Genomic DNA, 18,560 nt, shown 5'->3' on the forward strand with positions numbered 1-18,560 from the left:
CAACCAATCTTGAAGCTTGTCAATAGAACTGTTATTTACAAAACTAAATTATATATATATATCACAGAAACCGCTCTGTGAGACTTAAGACAAGATGATTTGTATTATAAATATTTTAAATGATGAATACGTAAAATAGTTATATATATATATATATATATATATATATATATATATATATATATATATAATATAATACAAATCATCTTGTCTAAAGTCTCACAGAGCGGTTTCTGTGATTGGTTAGCGTTAGGCTTACAATAGAAGTTACATTCCAATTATTAATACAATAAGTATATATCAACTATATCGATATAAACTAACCATAAAGATCAATATTAATTATGGTAGATATAAGTAACGTACTCGTTATACAATTTTGGAAACCCTAAACCTGATAACGTGTGCGTTCTCCGCATACGGTACCAGGTGGAACCCCTAACACATGTTATGTTAATTTTCATTTTAAATTGTAAGTTTTGTTGTTATTCTCTGTATAGTGTGAACTTCAATGCAATCTACACTCTCAAATACATACACACACACACCAATTTACACATTCAAGTATACCCAATGTCTTTTACGACTTGTGTTTGATTAGTTGCAACACTAAACCTAAACGTACCACGGACTAATTGTTATTACTCACAACACGATAGAACTATGTAATCTCAAAAAAAAAAAAACAATGATAGGGCGCGAAAGACAGCCCCAGAGGAATCATTTACCCACGAAGGTCTCGAATGCGTGGCTGTGGCTAACCAACGTACAGAAATCCTTGAAGCAGTGAGGTCGCTTCGTAAAGCCTGCAAAGTGCCCAGGAGACATCTGTGCCTTTGGAAGGAGCTAGCCTGGCTTTTGTAAGAGTTTGCCAGCACATTACGTACCTAGTGAGAGTCTAAGTGCGGAAACTGACGCCACGAATGTTTAACCTTATTACCCATAATACAGGGATCCCTAGGGGTCCCTAGTGGGGACTAGCGATAGATGAATTTTGTCACAACGTATTTGTAATGAATAAAGTTTTTATTTATTTATTTGACTTGCTATTTGAGAAGAAAAAACAACTATTCTCAATTAACTATTAAACTCTAAACTTAAAGTCTTTAAAAAATCACAGTAAACATATATAATTTCAAAAACCCGCCAAAACACAGAGGCAAGATGGCGTTGAACAGAGTCCCTATGTACTAATTAATACGTGAATAAACAAGTTTTTACGTGTTAATTATCATTCTTCAAACAATATTTTTAATTAAAACCAGTGGCATGATAATTTGTCAATCTAATAGGCAAGTAGTTGATCAGCTTTCTTTGCTTGACACATGCAGTTGTAAAAAAAAACAGTTGTTGTAAAAATGCATACAATTTCCATATAAGGAGTGGTTTATCTTCGGAGTTTGCTATCAATTTAAGGACTGCTCATTTTCTGGTATAGATTATAAAAGATATCGTTGTATTAAAACGGTTTTGTATCAACAAAGCGAACCGAATAAAATTTATATGGTATTTGAAAATATTAAAGAATTGTTGCTGTTGATATGTAAAACATAGAAGCCTTGAGCATTATTAAGCAAAATAGACTATAAATAATATTTAAAATATTATAGTTCCTAGACACAAACATTTGACAAACATTTATTTATATACTCGTAATACTTTGGACAAAACATTATAGCAATTTGTTTTAACCATAAATAAAACAATAAAGATTTAATTATTTATTAATCTATATAACCATAGTGCATGACGGCCAGAGATATTTTGGTTTTCTTATTTAAATCCGAAGAATCCACAATGGCAATGACAGATTTAAATTTCGACGCATTGATCCTTTTTATCGCTTTATAAACAACTTGATACACATCTCGTAAATTGACTTCATATGGAACTTTCAGAGACAAACACTGTGTATGTTGTTTTAAATTCGACTGTCTTTGAATGAAATTTTTGATATTCAAATTTTTTAATTTGATAATTTTCAATTTATTCGTTTGAATTTCTTCGTTTGTAACATTGCCGCAGATATCAGACGAAATCGTTTTCTTGATTATATCTATAAAAAATCTGCTATAAATGTAGCGAAAGACATGTAAGAAGTCTGGGAGGACTTCTTACATGTCCTTCTTTAAACTAAATTATTTCACACACACTTACACATATTCACACACCCTTACACATATTCACACACCATTACACATATTCACACACCATTACACATATTCACACACCCTTACACATATTCACACACCCTTACACATATTCACACAACCTTACACATATTCACACACCTAAAATCACTTATGCATTAGTTTTATTTTGTCCATTATTTGTGTTTAGTCATAGTAGGTAGTGTATGTTTTTGTATATCCGTGATGGAGGGCAAGTTGTTACCACAGTAAAGTAGTTAAATCACGAGAGTTAATTGAATCTCTAGACAGTTAATTAAATATCGATATTCAATCCAGCAGTTTGATTTAAATAAAGCAGCGTCAACGTTTAACTAACGTAACGTACGACTAACCTAACCATTTACAATAAAGCAAAACACGGAATCTCCAAGCTCTCAGTTCTTCACGATCAAACCGAAATAACAATAACATGGCGGAGTCATTGTTTCACATTGTTAATCAACTCGCTGGCTTTCGGTCAGAGAGATGGTTAAACATTTTCGAAGCTGCTTTATTTAAATCAAAATGCGATACATGCTAGCGATTTGATTGAATATGGAAATTTAATTTACTGTCTGGAGATTCCATAACTCTCTGATTTAACTATATTACTGCGATACACCAGTCAAGGATAGTCAATACCTGCAGCATGTAAATCAGCTAAATGCTTATTGTGAAGAGGCAAAAAAAATAGAATCCCTCAATAAAAGATCTTGCCAATTTTTAATAGGCCTGCAACACACTTGCGAGCCTTCTGGCAATGTCAGTCCATATGCGGCGGTATTTCTTAACATTAGGTGAGTTTCCTGCCCGTTTCCCTCTTATTACATAAAACAAATTATATCTTACCAACTAACCGGGATTTTTAGCATTATAATTAATTCACTAGCTAGCTATGTCGCAATTATATATATATATACTTATACATACCTAAAATTATCTTCCTAGTGAGACCTAGAGTTGCATGTCAATGATTTTTAATGATTATATTAATGGTAGTCTAGCGAGTAGCGGGTAGCGAGTTGCACAAAGTGGGTACTACAATATTATAATATATTTTTATTTCAAACTACCCTCCGGTCGCGTGGATTTTAGCAAGATTTTTTTATAAGCCAATTTACATAAAGCCCTCATGAACTATTCTAGAAATCACTGTCTATTGATAGAATCGTATAAAGTCTGTTCGGTAGTTTTTGGGTTTATCGCGTTCATACAGACTCTGTACGCCCTCTCATAATATAAAAAAAAAACTATAGCTTGATGTCAAAGTACTAGCATATATGTGGTGCATTGGCAAAAAATGTCAAATTTAAACAGAACATCGTTAATTTAATACTCATACAAATCTTGCAAATGACATATAAAGACTAGCAAATCCCAAAAGTTATGAATCTAGATATTCTAGGACCTAAATATTCTAGAAAGTAGTTCTCGTACCTCGCCAAGTAGTCTCGCAAATGCATTCTCCGGTGACGTGATGGCATCCACGCGAGTGTGGTGAGCACCAGCACTCGAGGGAGCAATTCGCTCCATAGAAACCTGAACGGCAGCGTCGCGAACATTTTGGTCCTTCGTAACCCGGCCCGCAAACACATTCACCTACAAATTTTATAATAAAATGTTCGTGGTTTGCGTGAATTAATATTTTTTTATAAAAAAAAAAGTATTTTTAGTTGTGTGGCATATATTATATATATTTTTTAATGATTTTAAATAAATCTCTAACTAGATAAGCGACTCTAAATTATATCGCACGAGTTTGCTTATCTTGCGGAAGCCGAGCATACATTAAGTGTCTGTAAAGTTTTTTTTTTATATAGAACAGGGGGCAAACGGGCAAGAAGCTTACCTGATGTTAAGAGACACAGCTGCTGCTGGACATGGGTGCAATAATTTCATGCATTACCTGCTTAGCAGTTTTACCGTATGTAATAAATTTGAAACTGCAATGAAAAAACACATTCTGGGCCCAGAAAGACATGTTTTATAAATAAATGGTAAATAATAATACTATTTGAACGAAATCTATACAGAGACTAATTAAACGATTTAATTAAAGTATTTACCAGTAACAGGGTCACATGGTGCATCGTTGTCGCATTCACAGCGCTGACGACAACCAAGACCGAAGGTTTTTCCATCACAAGGTCTATCACATTTCAGTCCATCAAATCTAAAAATAAAATATGAATATAGTTAAGTACCAGAGTCAAAATATGTGAATTTTCTTTGAGTCGTAAATTGTTTATTTAAACACTAAACATTTAACGTTTTGCAGGAATTTGTCCGGCTCGAAGGACCAAAAATTAAGTAAAACTTACCCGGGTGGGCAGTTACACTGTCCCGTTTCGTGGGAACAAGTAGCGTTGTTCATGCACTGGCAAGTGTCAGCGCAGTTGTCGCCGTACAGTGGGTATGGACAGGCCTCGCCACAATGCACGCCACGATAGCCAGGCGGACAAAGACAGGATCCTATAGGGGTTTTGTAAATTTTGTATATGTCACAAAGAATCTAATATTGCTAAAATATATTGATGTCGTGGTTTTCATCATTGCATTATAGGTAGGAGAAATTATCAGGCTAGATCAAAAAATAATTATTACTGATCAAATTCACGCTCACTACGCGTACAGTAAATATTTACTATTATTAATCTATTAATGATATGTTGGTACTTTAGATTAATATTATCAAAACAAATACATTCTGAATAATGTTTGTACAAGTAGCTGATTAGTATCGACTATAGTTTTATTTTTCGAGCAAAACAAGTTCAACTACAACTTACTATATTTTTTTTTATTCTCTATTATAAAAATTAAAGATATAGCCAAACACAGAATACATAATATATACAAAAAGGTTCACACATTTGCGAATTTTTTTTTATAAAATGTTAAGTTTAAGTAACTTTAACCTATAAAAGGGTTTATAAAGTTAAAAAAAATACCATTAACAGGCGAACAGAGAGCGCCATTCTCGCATCTGCAATTAGAGCGACATCCTTTGCCGTACATATAGAACGGACATTGTCTCGAACAAGCTTCACCGTCCCAACCGGCTGCGCATTCGCAGGCACCGGTCCACGGGTCACATCTATAACGTCCCCGATTTTTAACCACAGATTATAATGATATGAGAAAATGGTAGTGCATTTTGTTCGATTGTGATCTCCAAACGAGCTCATGTGTTAGCTTGTATTATTTATTTATTTATTAACATTTCGTTGCATACATAGATATAATACAATTGACATAATTAAATAAAAAGGAGGGTAACTGGCTTATCGCTTTCGAGCGATGTCTTCCAGGCAACTACTGTGAGAACAAAATGATAATAGATAAGGTATCCGCAAGAAGTGCAAAAATACATAAAACATATAGTTTAGATGAAACTAATGGGCAAAAACAAAGCAATTAAAACATAATTTACATTACCAAAAAAAGGAAACGTGAATCACGATAATTTAAGATCAGTCTCACGTCAGTCAGTAGTTAGTAAGAAAGTTAGGGATACGATGTGGACAGGTAATGTTTGTACAGAAGAAACTTAAAGGAAGATAGAGAAGGAGCTAAGCGAATAGGGACGGGAAGTGAATTCCAAAGCCTCACTGCAGAGACCTTAAAGGATTCGAGAAAGGTAGAGTTATACGATAGGATTATTTAATTAAATTCTAAACATTTATGAAATATACAATCTTAAGAATATTGTAGTATCTGTTAAAGATCCGAATATTGTATGTAGTAATTAATGGAGTGTTTCATTTTCTACCCTTGATCTAGTTATTATAAATATTCTTTTCATTTTTAACTGATTCTTGAATTTTTACCTTCATTTAATTTAAGGCATTTCTGACTGTCCTTCCTATTTAAAAATGTGAGTTTAATTATGTGGAACCAGCTGCCCACTGAAGTATTTCCGAACCAATTCGACTTAGGGCCCTTCAAGAAAAGAGCGTACAAATTCTCAAAAGGCCGGCAACGCACTCGCGAGCCCTCTGGCATTGAGAGTGTCCATGGGCGGCGGTATCACTTAACATCAGAGCCTCCTGCCCGTTTGCCCCCGATTTTATAAAAAAAAACCAAATTCAATTTCCAATAAGTCAGCTAGACTCGAAGACGATACTCACATATCAGTGGTGTGTGGGTTGCACTCGCACTGGTGGTCGCAGCGTGGACCCCACAGACCGTCGGGGCAGGCGCGCCTCTCGCACCAGTCGCCCCTCCAACCGGGCTTGCACATGCACGAGCCGTCCCGGGGCGAACATTCACCCCCGTGCTGACACGTGCATGTGCCCGCACAGTCCACGCCGTAAGTGCCGAGCGAACACGCCTCTAGACACTGTGGATAAACATGAACTTTTATCATACAGGCTGGTATATTCATAGGCTCATTCCTTTCAGTTCGTCTGAAATCAGTTAAATGTAAAACATTATTCGTTTATTTTTTAAATATTACCTTATCGCCCGTAAAGCCAGCCTCACACTGGCACTGTCCCGTGACATGATGGCATCCAGCTCCGTTAGCACAACTGCAGGTTTTCTGACATTTCTCCCCCCATCGTCCCGTTGGGCATCTTAAATATACATGTTTTTTTATTTATTTATTAAGACGATTTAAAGCTTAGGTACAGATACCGGCAAACATCTTGAACAAATGTCCTTGGCTGCGCAGAAGCGATTTTTAGGTATCACTGGGAGGGGGGGGGGGAGTGACGTGTCGATCGCGTGATTGGTAAATCATTTGACATTTGTGTCCCGCGCTGTGTACGATGCGCAAACTTTCCCCCAATCCCTTGTATAATACTCAAGAAGTTTACCGGTATCTGTATATAAAGTTTATGCACTAAATTCTTCTTAAAAACAAAATTTCAAAACACACATTACATATATCCACTAAAAATTTCAAAAATCACCTTGTCAACCTGTCCTAAGCTGATACATAAAATCAATCAATTTGTATTATGTAATTAACCTTACTTAGACATCTCCGGTCAGTCATATATAAAACTACCAACAACGAGATATAATTTCGTGAAAGGGTCTGTTCGAGAATAGTACCGGTCATGGGTTTTCCACGCATTACGTCAATAAGTTGGTATGAAAAAACGAGCATTCAATATTTGTATTAAAAATTGTATTTTATTTGTCTTGTACCAATGTATCAGTGTGCCGAATGTTGGCAGGCTTTTTCAATAAAAGAAATAGAATCAAATCAAATAAGGGAAGCGTTCAAGTGTTACGTAACTAATTGGGGGGGAGTGGGGGGCAGAGGGCTAGTGTCCTCTTGTAAAACGTTACGATGCGGGGATTGAACAACCCCATACTGACGACGTGTAATGACGTACTTGAACGATCCCTAACCAGGTTCGAAAAATCCCATAAACAGAGGTAATTCGACGAAAAATTCCCAGGACCTATACATCATCAATCATAGAGGTTTCTCACCAGGTTCACTGAATATAATTGTTAGCCCGCGTAACAAATAAGAATTATATTGTTGCATAGTTTGAAATTTAATTTCGTTTAGTTTTTATTATTTAATTTAATAATTTTCACTTCGTGTATGTTATGCTTGCCTATCCGTGCTGGTCACATTAAAATTTGTATCAATGTATCAGTGTCCCGAGCTTCTATAAATAAATGATAACTGTGAGTGTAACGTTAGTATCTTTAATGCAACATATTAAATTAACATTTAAATCGTATAAAAAGGTTATTTCTTAAAATTGTTAACACAACTACCTGTTGGCACAAACATCCCCAGTCCATCCAGCAGGACACTCGCATTCTCCCGTTAGGAAGTCACATCTGCCCCCATTTTGGCACTTACACCGCTCGGGGCATGGGCCATCTTTGGGGCATTCCTCTTCGCAACTGTAATTAAAATATAATTTTACAACAGCCTAATCTCTTTACTAAACAGCTCCATCCAGCAGAATGTATACCAGAAGGTACAAGTTACTTATAATTATAAAATTTTCGGACCCAGAACAATATTTACTTAATATTTTTTAAGTTCATTATAAATAGATATAATGTGGTTAATTTCATAAAAATGTTGTTTATTTAGTAATTTTATGTGTTAATTGCCAAATTATATAATAACTCTTACATATAGCAAATGATATTTGTTAAAAAAATTGTACGAAAACAAATACTTACAGTGGTCCAACAAATCCGTTCAAACATTTGCAAGCGCCAGTCGCCGGGTCACACGGAGCATTATTACGGCATTGGCAAGTCTGTTGGCAATTGTCGCCAAAGGTTGGCGGTGCGCAAGTCTTCTCACACGCGTCCCCACGCCATCCCATTGCGCACGCGCAATTGCCGGTCAAGGGCTCACAGGTGCCGCCGTTCAAACAGCGACAATCGTTCTGGCAATGTCTGCCCCATTTGCCATCTGGACAGGCTGAAAATATGTATATAATCATGAGTATATAATGTCCTAGCCACTCACGTTTTATTTCCAGTTAATTATCCGTAGACTCATCAGTCTATATCTCTGTAACTATGGTTAAATGGAATTAACAGTACAACATTATTAATTAAATTTAAATAGACATTAGAACAAACTAGCGCTTTAGATTAATATTAGTATGGACTTAGTCACATAATAATAATACACAGTTGTACAAATAAAATTATTAAATTCGGAAAACGCTCATAAACGACTGTTTACATAATTGAAAATACTTAAAAATGATGATAATAAATGTCTTATACAATTTGTTTGAATAAGAAAAAAATACTAGTTGTTGTACTCCAGTCAAAAATATTCACCAGGGGATGAGAATATAAAACAAAAGACGAAATGTAACCTTTGATGCTGATTAGTCAACAGCATCTCTAGTCCAATACTGTTGTAATGTTCGCTTAAATTCCTCCCCAAGGATGAATAATTCATAAATAGTTTTGTTAATGAAAACCTACTTTCACGTGGTAGATTATACGAAGATATCAATCGAAGAAGGGTAAAGATTTTTTTTATTATTTGTTCATGTCCAGCATGCATAACTCAAATAACCTACCCACTATTATACGGCACAATTCTAGTTCAAAAACCATTTTACCGGAACAGCAAAACAGTTACGCTTAACAATTATTCGTTTGTTGCGAATGTAGAACAAATTAACACTATTTACATTGGAATGTTTGCCGTTTCGCCAAAAATAGACTCTACAATGAAAATATTTTTGCTTGTACGGCAATCATTCTGCTATTGGCGCGCAAAGATTGCTTTGCCTTTAAATTCTATACTAAATAGTTTGTTACGACAACACTCAGGGCTTGATTATTTAACAAAATATTATAGTGGCTTAGCTGTGTTTAATATATTGAAAACTGACCGACAGACGTTGTCCTGTCTTAACTATGAATATTTATTTCGAATTGGAATGATTAACTAAAAATGCTTTATAATATACAACATTCTTTGTTTGTTTTTCTGGCGAGTATATACATAGTTTTGTTGGTATTCCGATATGGAAACAGGCGACACAACTGGCCATGTGAAAAACATGGATTTTCAAGATTAATGCCACAAACAATTAGCGACTGTAATCATTTTAGATGTATTCGATCGAAGCATTTGTTTTAAACGATATTCATTTTTCTTACATCCTATTTAAAGATATTTTTTAGGGAATTATACCAATTCGAAATCAATATTCATGGTTAAGACAGGACAACGTCTGTCAGTCAGTTTTCAATATATTAAACACAGCTAAGCCACTATAATATTTTGTTAAATAATCAAGCCCTGAGGTGTTGTCGTAACAAACTAATTAGTATAGAATTTAAAGGCAAAGCAATCTTTGCAGCACACATTCTGTCAATGTCATTTTAAACGACATAAGGTTATATCAAAAAGGTTTGAATTGTAAAAGCGCTATGCACAAACTTTTCCTAATGCTATCGTACCAAATGTAAAGATTATTTAATATGGTGATTAGATATTCTTAAATTTTCAAATTTGCCGCGCAATTTTCTTATTTTTTTCTTTCATAAGTAATCTTCTCCTGACAATAACAAACACAACGAAATCGGCATATCCAGCGTAATGCCATAACCAAGGGAAATAGGGTTTCATTTTTATCTATTGAAAATTAAACTAGCCATTGTTACTCGGAACTAACTTGTCTGACATACGCGAGTCAAACGATGAGAACCAAGGAAAGAAAACAACAAGAAAATTCCTGTCTGCATGAAATGAAAAGAAGCATTCGTAACAAAACATAACTTAGATATACTTGTACACGCTCTACGCGGTAAATGGGCAGGTCATATATCTAGAGCGCGGGATAAAAGATGGACAAGATATATACAAAAGAAAAGATGATGTAATAGAAAAAAGCATGTTTGTGTACTTGTGAACACGCGTTAAAAGTTATCTTTGGCGTACAAGATAAAAATATTTTAAAACAATTTTTCATTTGCCTTGTTCTAGGTTTGTAGAAAAAACGACACTAACAATAGAACAAAATATATTTAATACATTGAAAGTTTTATTAGAACGCATTTTATAGTTAAATAAAGTTTATTTAAATATCACAAAAAGTTCTGCCTAATTAAAGAAATGGACATTTTTTATTTTAAAATGTTGACTGTGCAAGTTCAGGGTGTCGGTTTTTAAGTAAAAATTCACTCTCATATTTTTTCCGTAACACGCCAAAAGATGTATAACTTCAAAAACTGGATGAATGTTGCTCAAGAGAAACGGAAAAATATAGAGGAACATTTTAACCTAAAATGGCCCATACAAATACTAGAACACTAAGCTAACCTTGATTTTTAGAACATATACACAACTAATACTAATAGTAAGAAATGTTAAATAAACAATTATTATATGAATTAATTAATACTCAAACTCAAGATAACTTTATTCATATGGGTAAACAAGAAAACTTATGAACGTCAAGAGAACTTAAATTAATTGTAAATTTACATTTACTACCAGTTCGCACGTCAAGGGCGAAGCGGGTAAGAAGAACTGACAAGAAAGTTTTCTCTTTTTAATCGCCAAGTATTGAGTCATACAAATTGTTTGAACTGGAGCCAATCAATCCCAAGGATTAGCATCATTTAGGTATTCGTCAAATTTATAAAAAGCTTCATTGATTAATTTACTTTTAACGAGGGCTTTCAATTTATTTAGCGATATCTCTAATTTCGTTTGGGAGTTTGTTATAAAAACGAATACAATTTCCATATAAGGAGTGGTTTATCTTCTGGAGCCTGGTTGGTCGGACACTCAAATTAGTTCTATTTCATAAGCTTTAAAATTAATCATAATAATGTTACTGAGGGATAATGTCAAACTGAAACTCAAAATAACTTTATTCATATAGATAATCAAGTCCACTTATGAACGTCAATAGAAAATGTTAAATTGATTCCAAATTTACATTTCCTGTCAGTTCGTAAGTCAAGGTCGTAAGTAGAGCGGACAAGAAGAACTGGCAAGAAAATCTCTGCCACTCTTTTGAAACGCCAAGTTTTGAATATAGCATTGAAACGTCAAATCTGTGCTGCTCTATGGGTGTGAAACGTGGAACGTCACCAAACACATCTCGCACTGACTCCAAGTCTTCGCTAACCACTGTCTTCGCCGTATTCTGAACATCTACTGGCCTGAAAAGATCTCTAACGAGCAACTTTGGGAGCGCTGTCGAGAAACCCCGATCAGCCAGCAGATCAAGCGACGCAAATGGAATTGGATAGGCCATACACTCCGAAGGGATCTCAATCATATTCCCAAGCAGGCGCTTGGGAATCCGCAAGGAAAGCGGAAGCGTGGCCGTCCCAAACAAACCTGGCTCCGAACAGTTGCGGACGAGGCAAAGAGAGCCGGAAAGACTTGGAGCGAGGTGAAACACGAGGCTCAAGACCGAACGCGATGGAGACTCACTGTGGACGCCCTCTGCCCCACCTAGGGGTTATAGGACATTAAGTCAAGTTAAGTAAGTCATTGAAACGAACACGTACGGATCCAGATCGGAGATCAGCAGAAGGACCAATTAGGAGAGTTTAAAAGAAGTCGCGTACATTGCTCAACCTGAGATCTGTCATTTCAAAATGGAAATACCCACTTGGGAAGCTGCGTAAACTGGATATCTCAGTTGCAGTCAGCACTCATCACTAAGATAACCAAAAAGGCTAGTCGTCTCACGTCCCACCGTGTGCGATTGGTATACACAGGTAATAAAGTTCAGACAAAAAAGAAACCCTTGAAAATATTTTTTAATAAAACGAGGGCAAACGGGCAGGTGGCATACCTGATGTCAAGTGATAACGCCACACATGGACACACTCAATGCCAGAGGGCTCGCGAGTGCGTTGCCGGCCTTTTAACGATTGATACGCTCTTTTATTTATCGTTACAAATTGCCTCATAAAAATCTTAAAATGAACACATTTTTTTAATATAACTCGGAAGGATGCTGCGCTCGAGTTAGCGACCGATCTCTAATTAGATATACATATATATTTCTACTTACATATATCACAAGCTGGACCCCCGTAGCCATGCTCACACAGACACGTGTCAGGCGCGACGCACTTCCCGTGTACACACGAGTCAACGCACACAGGCACACACTGCTTCCCGTGAACATCAGGCGCATAGCCCTTGCAGCATTCCTCTACCGGTCTATGTTTGACCAGGGTTTGGGTTTTATACACTTGGCGGAACATGACCTTGTATTTCGTACATCTTGGTGGTACGTTGAGACACCACGCATATTCCTTCACTTGGTATGGTTGTTGTTCTGACACTCGTATAGTTGTCACGTATCTGAAATTAATTAATACTGAATACCACAGAACACTTGACACACAAACGTAACTACACAAATTCAATAAAGCTGTGTCGTTAGTTGACGTACTCTTTTGTCTCTTTCTGTCACAATCGTATTTAGGTTGTAAAAAGGGACAGATTTAATTTTTATTCATATGGATTGCTCTAGATCTTTTTCCAAACAGCCTTTTTTATTATCCTTCGTTCTTCAAACTCAAAAACATTAATCGAATATAAATATAACTGTTACGAAGTGTTTTAAACGTAATGACATGTAGGCCAATGTGTATCTTAACGTAAAAGTACAATGAAAACGTTAATAAACGCATTTTTCCCTACAAAACATTGAGGTAACATTTTACCTCCTTTTTTTTAAATTTAACACCCTTGCAAATTTATTTATACTAGACATTCGTAGTCGAATTGGTCGATAAAGGTAAATTGTTTAGGTCTAAAGAACTTTATTCTCGTTAAAAACATACATGTCGCTTACGTGAAAATATATTTATAAAAATAAAATATATATAATACACCGTCGAGAGTCAAGCTACCAAAAAACATCGCAGGCCTAATCTGAACGGGAACACTGCTCCTATTTCCCATACCACAGGAGGCAAGCTGTTGTAAAGAATCGCTTTGGACCGGTTATTTCCGGTTATTTTTTTTACCAGCATTCGGTTATTTTGGGTAGATGTATATGGTATTGGCTATGGTTAACATAGCTTTTACACATTGAAAGAAAAAAAAACCGGATTATTGCTACTTGTATTATTATAAACTTATAATTATTTACATAATTTTAAATTTAAAATTTTCCGACGTTTCGCGTGCTTCACAGCGTGCGTGGTCACGTTCACTGAAGACAAAAAGTGTTGAATGTCAAAAGTATCACAGCTGTAGAGAAAGTTGTGTTATCTGTATTTATTTCCCCGGAGTTGGTATCGACTAAAATATGACGGATGTATATAGATGTATATGATTAGTGTTATGCCGGATACGTGTGAGATTGAAGATAAATTTAATGATATATGTAATTGTTTTTAACTAAAATATCCATTAAATTGCGTCAATGTATAGTTTGTTAATGGAAATTAGAGTACGATAAAAAAGAGGATTTTAATTAGTTTGACGGTATTACATTTCTATTATTTTATTTCTTATAAAATCAAACTAACCTTTTAAAAGATTTCGATTATTATTTTTATCAATTCTCATCCGTTACAACGTTATTATTTAGAGCGAGTGGTCAAACTATTGCATAGAAGTAACACGACCTTGCAACAATTCCATCTATAATTGAAACTTGGATGCCCATATCAATATTTAAATGGTCCATAAAATTAAAATTGAACTGATTTTACTACTTACGACATTTAAAATATTTTGTAGTTTTACTAAGAAAACTCTACACGAATTTTAAAGTATGTATCACTATCTATACATGAGCAGTGTTGGCCTAGAGACTTCAGGATTCCCTGGGTTGAATGCCTAGTGCGACCCCCGGGGGACTCAATGCGGTGCCAGACGTCATTCATTCAGAATGAATGTGTCCGGCATAGCAGGCGATATGGAGGGCTCAGGAGGAAATTTTAGTGGGTCGGGTTTCTCCCCTCTGATTAGCAGAGGGATAAGAGTTAACCATCCCCACAGTCCCCGGCGATAGCGACTGCATGCGCTCGCGGGCCTGCAGCTGTGCATTTTTACCTCCTTCATAATAAAAAAAAAAGAGACTTCAGGATGCGACTCATCCCTGAGAGGAAAGGTTCGAACCCCGGCTGTGCACCAATGGCCTTTCTTTCTTTGTGCGCATTCACCCGAACGGTGAAGGAAAACATCGTGAGAAAACCGGCTTGCCTTAGACCTAAAAACTCGGTAGCGTGCATCAGGCACAGCCAGGATGATCTCCTTCTTGACTATAAGAATAACAAATTATCATGAGACAGCAACAGTAGTCTTAGGCCCAGACCTAAAAAGGTTGTAGCGCCATTGATTTTTTTTTATGTATCGATATTATACAATTTACATACACAAATCTATACAAAAATCGTTTATATTCGGCTCTATCATTGGATTTTATGTTCCTATACCGTTTCGGTATTTGATTTAGCACCCGGCCTCTAGTATAGGCATTGAAAATGACTTAGCATAGACCGATTTTTTTAACTTTATAAGTAAATTTACTTAACAGTAAAATATCAGTTCAGAGGTTAACACAATCATGAAAACATTTATTCATTAATAAAAGCTCGGCAGACTGATACATTGATACAAGAGCAATAAAATACATTTATTAATGTAACCAGCGCTTATAGGCAAACATAACATACACGAAGAGATAATGAAAAAGAAATTGAATATTAAAATGTGAGGGGAGCAACTGTGGATATCCAGACAGTCCATCCAGTTTATCAGAATGCTCAATCTGGAGGTCGGCAAGTTTCGACCAAAACGTGTTCTCCGGAAAAGAGAGACAAATGAAAATGGGATAGCTGGGGTATCCAGAGGACAAACGAAATTAAAATTTTGTTAAAAGGTTGGGCCAATCGACCTGATTGTTAAATATCTTAATTGCAAATGCTACATCAATTAAATCTCCAACGATCTTAAAGTGCGCGCAAGCCTGGTAACATACAACATAACAGACAAAACATAAGATCTTTCCTTTCATAGAATCTTTCCTGTTTATAATAAAAAAAACCGACGACGCTATAACCCTTGATCTTAGCCAGTCCTGGCATAGTATAAATTAGCACATATAAGTAAAATAAGGAGTAACAAAAATATTTATTATACACAATAAAAATGATATTTAGCTAAGGAGTACACTAGACCCCGTACTAGGATTCCCTTTGTTGTGGGCAGCTAGTCTCTCCCATTCGACAAGTTTTTTTTATATGTAATAGCAGGCAAACGGGCAAGAGGCTCACCTGATATGAAGCGATACCGCCCATGGACACTCACATTGCCAGAAGGCTCGCAAGTGCGTTGCCGGCCTTTCAAGAATTGGTACGCTCTTTTCTTGAAGGACCCTAAGTCGAATTGGTTCGGAAATACTTCAGTGGGCAGCTGGTTTGACAACAATTTCTACGCAACATTTACAATAAAACTATTATACAATAAGAAAATTTTCTGTTCTAGCAAACAGGTTGAGAAGATGTTGTTTAAGATTGTTAATGATGAAAGGGCCTCTGAAGGCGTTAGGCGAAGAAACTGCATTTTTTAAGTTGCTTATATGTACGTTTGCATTAATAGTCGTTATTTGTATAACTTGCATAGAACCGTTCTCATATGATAACTAGATGGATGCTTAGAAACTCATTGACAAATCCCTCTGAGTCAGAATGAATCGCCAGTAAATGACAATGCTAATGACACTATGAATCTATGAATGAAAGCCCCATTTGGACTCGTCATGAAACGATCGTAGTTACGCAATACGCTAAGTCCCGCAATAACCTAGTTTTAGTGATACTCCAGCAGCTACTACTTCTTTCATCATAGATCACACGGCATTTGAAGGCACCGCCTCAAGATTCATTCATATCTTCAGAGGAAAGATTTGGAGAATGGAGGAAGCAATCCAAGGAACAGATCAAAATGGAAAGTGCAGGAGGACCATGCCCGTAAGTGGTCCATGCAGAACGAAGTAATTGAAGTATAATAACAAAACTATTATGTTTAATTAAAGTCAATTTCATAATATTCAATAGCATAATGAGCTTCGGAACAATCCATACTAACCTATCCTAACGTACAGCATTTAGTTAGCGCTATGTCTCATCTCGGATACGTAATCTATTTGAGGTCGCAACCGTGCTTGACTGGACTTTGTCAGGTTCACTGTTTAACAATGACTTCTTCTATATAAATAGTATAATAAGCACGCTCTTAGAAACGAGTATATGACCTATGTACGCCAGGTATGACACATATAGAACTATGCTTAGCAGTCCATAATAACAGTTTCCGGACATATTGCTAAATTAAGGAAATTGTTCAGCGATTTCATTTGAAAACATGTTTTGGTTCGCAGTAAAAAAATTGATTGACGTTGTAATGTGTTCAAAGTGGTTACACACAATTATAACCAAATTTTCCTCTCCGCTTTAACGCCGTACAATTATGTTGCATCATTTGATGCAATAATTAGTATAAACTCACTCAAAATAACGTTATTCATATAACCAGGTACACTTGAACGTCAAAAGAAAGGATGTTAAATAGATTCTAAATGTACATATACTACCAGTTCTCAAGTCAAGGGCGTAGAGCGGGAATGAAGAACTGGCAAGAAACTTTCCGCCACTATTGTTAATCGCTAAGAGTCATACAAATTGTTTAACAAATCAATCCCAAGGATTAGGATCATTTAAGTATTCGACAAATGTATAAAAAGCTTTATTGATTAATTTACATTTAACGTGGGGGGCATTTAATTTATTTAGTGATATCTCTAATTTCGTTTGGGTGTTTGTTAAACAAACGAGTACAAGCGAATTTGACACTTATTATTATTATTAAGTCTCCTTGGCGGTTAATAACCATTTCAGTCGTTAGTGTAACATCGACATCGGATCGCTGCCTTATCTGCTGTAACTCGATACTCATGCAATTTTTATTTTTAACCATCTACAATCATCTTTTATCAGATTTTATTAAACGACTAGCGGACCCCACAGACTTCGTTCTGTGAAAAAGGTTTGAAATGTGGCAGTTTTTTGTTCCTACCAATTTTATAGTCGGCCCAAAAAATTCTCATGGCAGAACCATCACCCTGATGATAGACTGATGTGTGAGGTTCAGTTCGAGTGACCAAAGTATCTTCGCTTCCACGAACTTTGGCCACTGTGTCCCACTAAAGAACCCCGACTGGGATGTCTGCTAGAGGGCTTCGGCGAACTTAGGGTTCAAACCTGATTGGAAAATAATCTAAAAGGATAGTGGGAACCTAAAAGTGACAAATATTAAAAAATTGTGTGCCTCATTGATATATTTTCCTATTAGTATGTATTCAAATAATTTTGCTTAGGGATATTAAATTAATAATTCAAAAATTAAATCCTTTTTTTAACGCGATTTGTTTGACAGATGATGACTAAAATAAAAGAAAAAATATCGCGAAGCCAACCAATTTAAAAATCAGTACTAATGATTTTGAAGCATTTGTTGACTTTTCAATTTGGTCGGGTTGGCGATATTATCACTTGTTGTGTTTCGGAATGCTACATTACTTAGACAACAGTGAGTGCTAATTAAATATAAACTTTATTGAATAGCAATAAAGTACACATTGACTCATACGGTACATTTTATTTACAAAACGTTTGTATGGTAAAAAGAAAAGGGCTGTTTTAGGGTTTTCCCGGAAATAATTCGAATTTTTCTCGCCATAAAAACCATCCATAGACTTCAACGAACATTAAAAAAAAAGAATTGGTACAATTGGTCCGGGCGTTGTAGAGTTATGCGCTTACCAACACATTTTGCGATTCATTTTTATTTTATAGATTTTGTGGCAATTATGGAATGCAAATCTAATAATTTGTTTTCTTCTCAGCCGATACACGCAGTCAGCTGTTTCTAAGAGC

At 35.6% G+C, this 18,560-nt stretch overlaps 1 protein-coding gene across 1 annotated transcript in view; it reads right to left on the minus strand.

Annotated features, from left to right (window-relative positions):
* The window catches only part of LOC123706959 (protein draper), a 46,943-nt gene that overhangs the window by 13,794 nt on the left and 14,589 nt on the right, over positions 1-18,560 (minus strand). Inside the window, exons 3-11 of the mRNA XM_045656643.1 lie at positions 12,674-12,969; positions 8,337-8,583; positions 7,917-8,048; positions 6,631-6,748; positions 6,302-6,513; positions 5,123-5,268; positions 4,493-4,643; positions 4,238-4,344; positions 3,609-3,770 (exon numbers count right to left, since the gene is read on the minus strand). Of these exons, the coding sequence (XP_045512599.1) occupies positions 3,609-3,770; positions 4,238-4,344; positions 4,493-4,643; positions 5,123-5,268; positions 6,302-6,513; positions 6,631-6,748; positions 7,917-8,048; positions 8,337-8,583; positions 12,674-12,969 (1,571 nt within the window). The remainder of the gene's footprint in view (positions 1-3,608; positions 3,771-4,237; positions 4,345-4,492; positions 4,644-5,122; positions 5,269-6,301; positions 6,514-6,630; positions 6,749-7,916; positions 8,049-8,336; positions 8,584-12,673; positions 12,970-18,560) is intronic.

This window comes from Pieris brassicae, chromosome 1, assembly GCF_905147105.1.
Source record: "Pieris brassicae chromosome 1, ilPieBrab1.1, whole genome shotgun sequence".
Taxonomy (NCBI): domain Eukaryota; kingdom Metazoa; phylum Arthropoda; class Insecta; order Lepidoptera; family Pieridae; genus Pieris; species Pieris brassicae.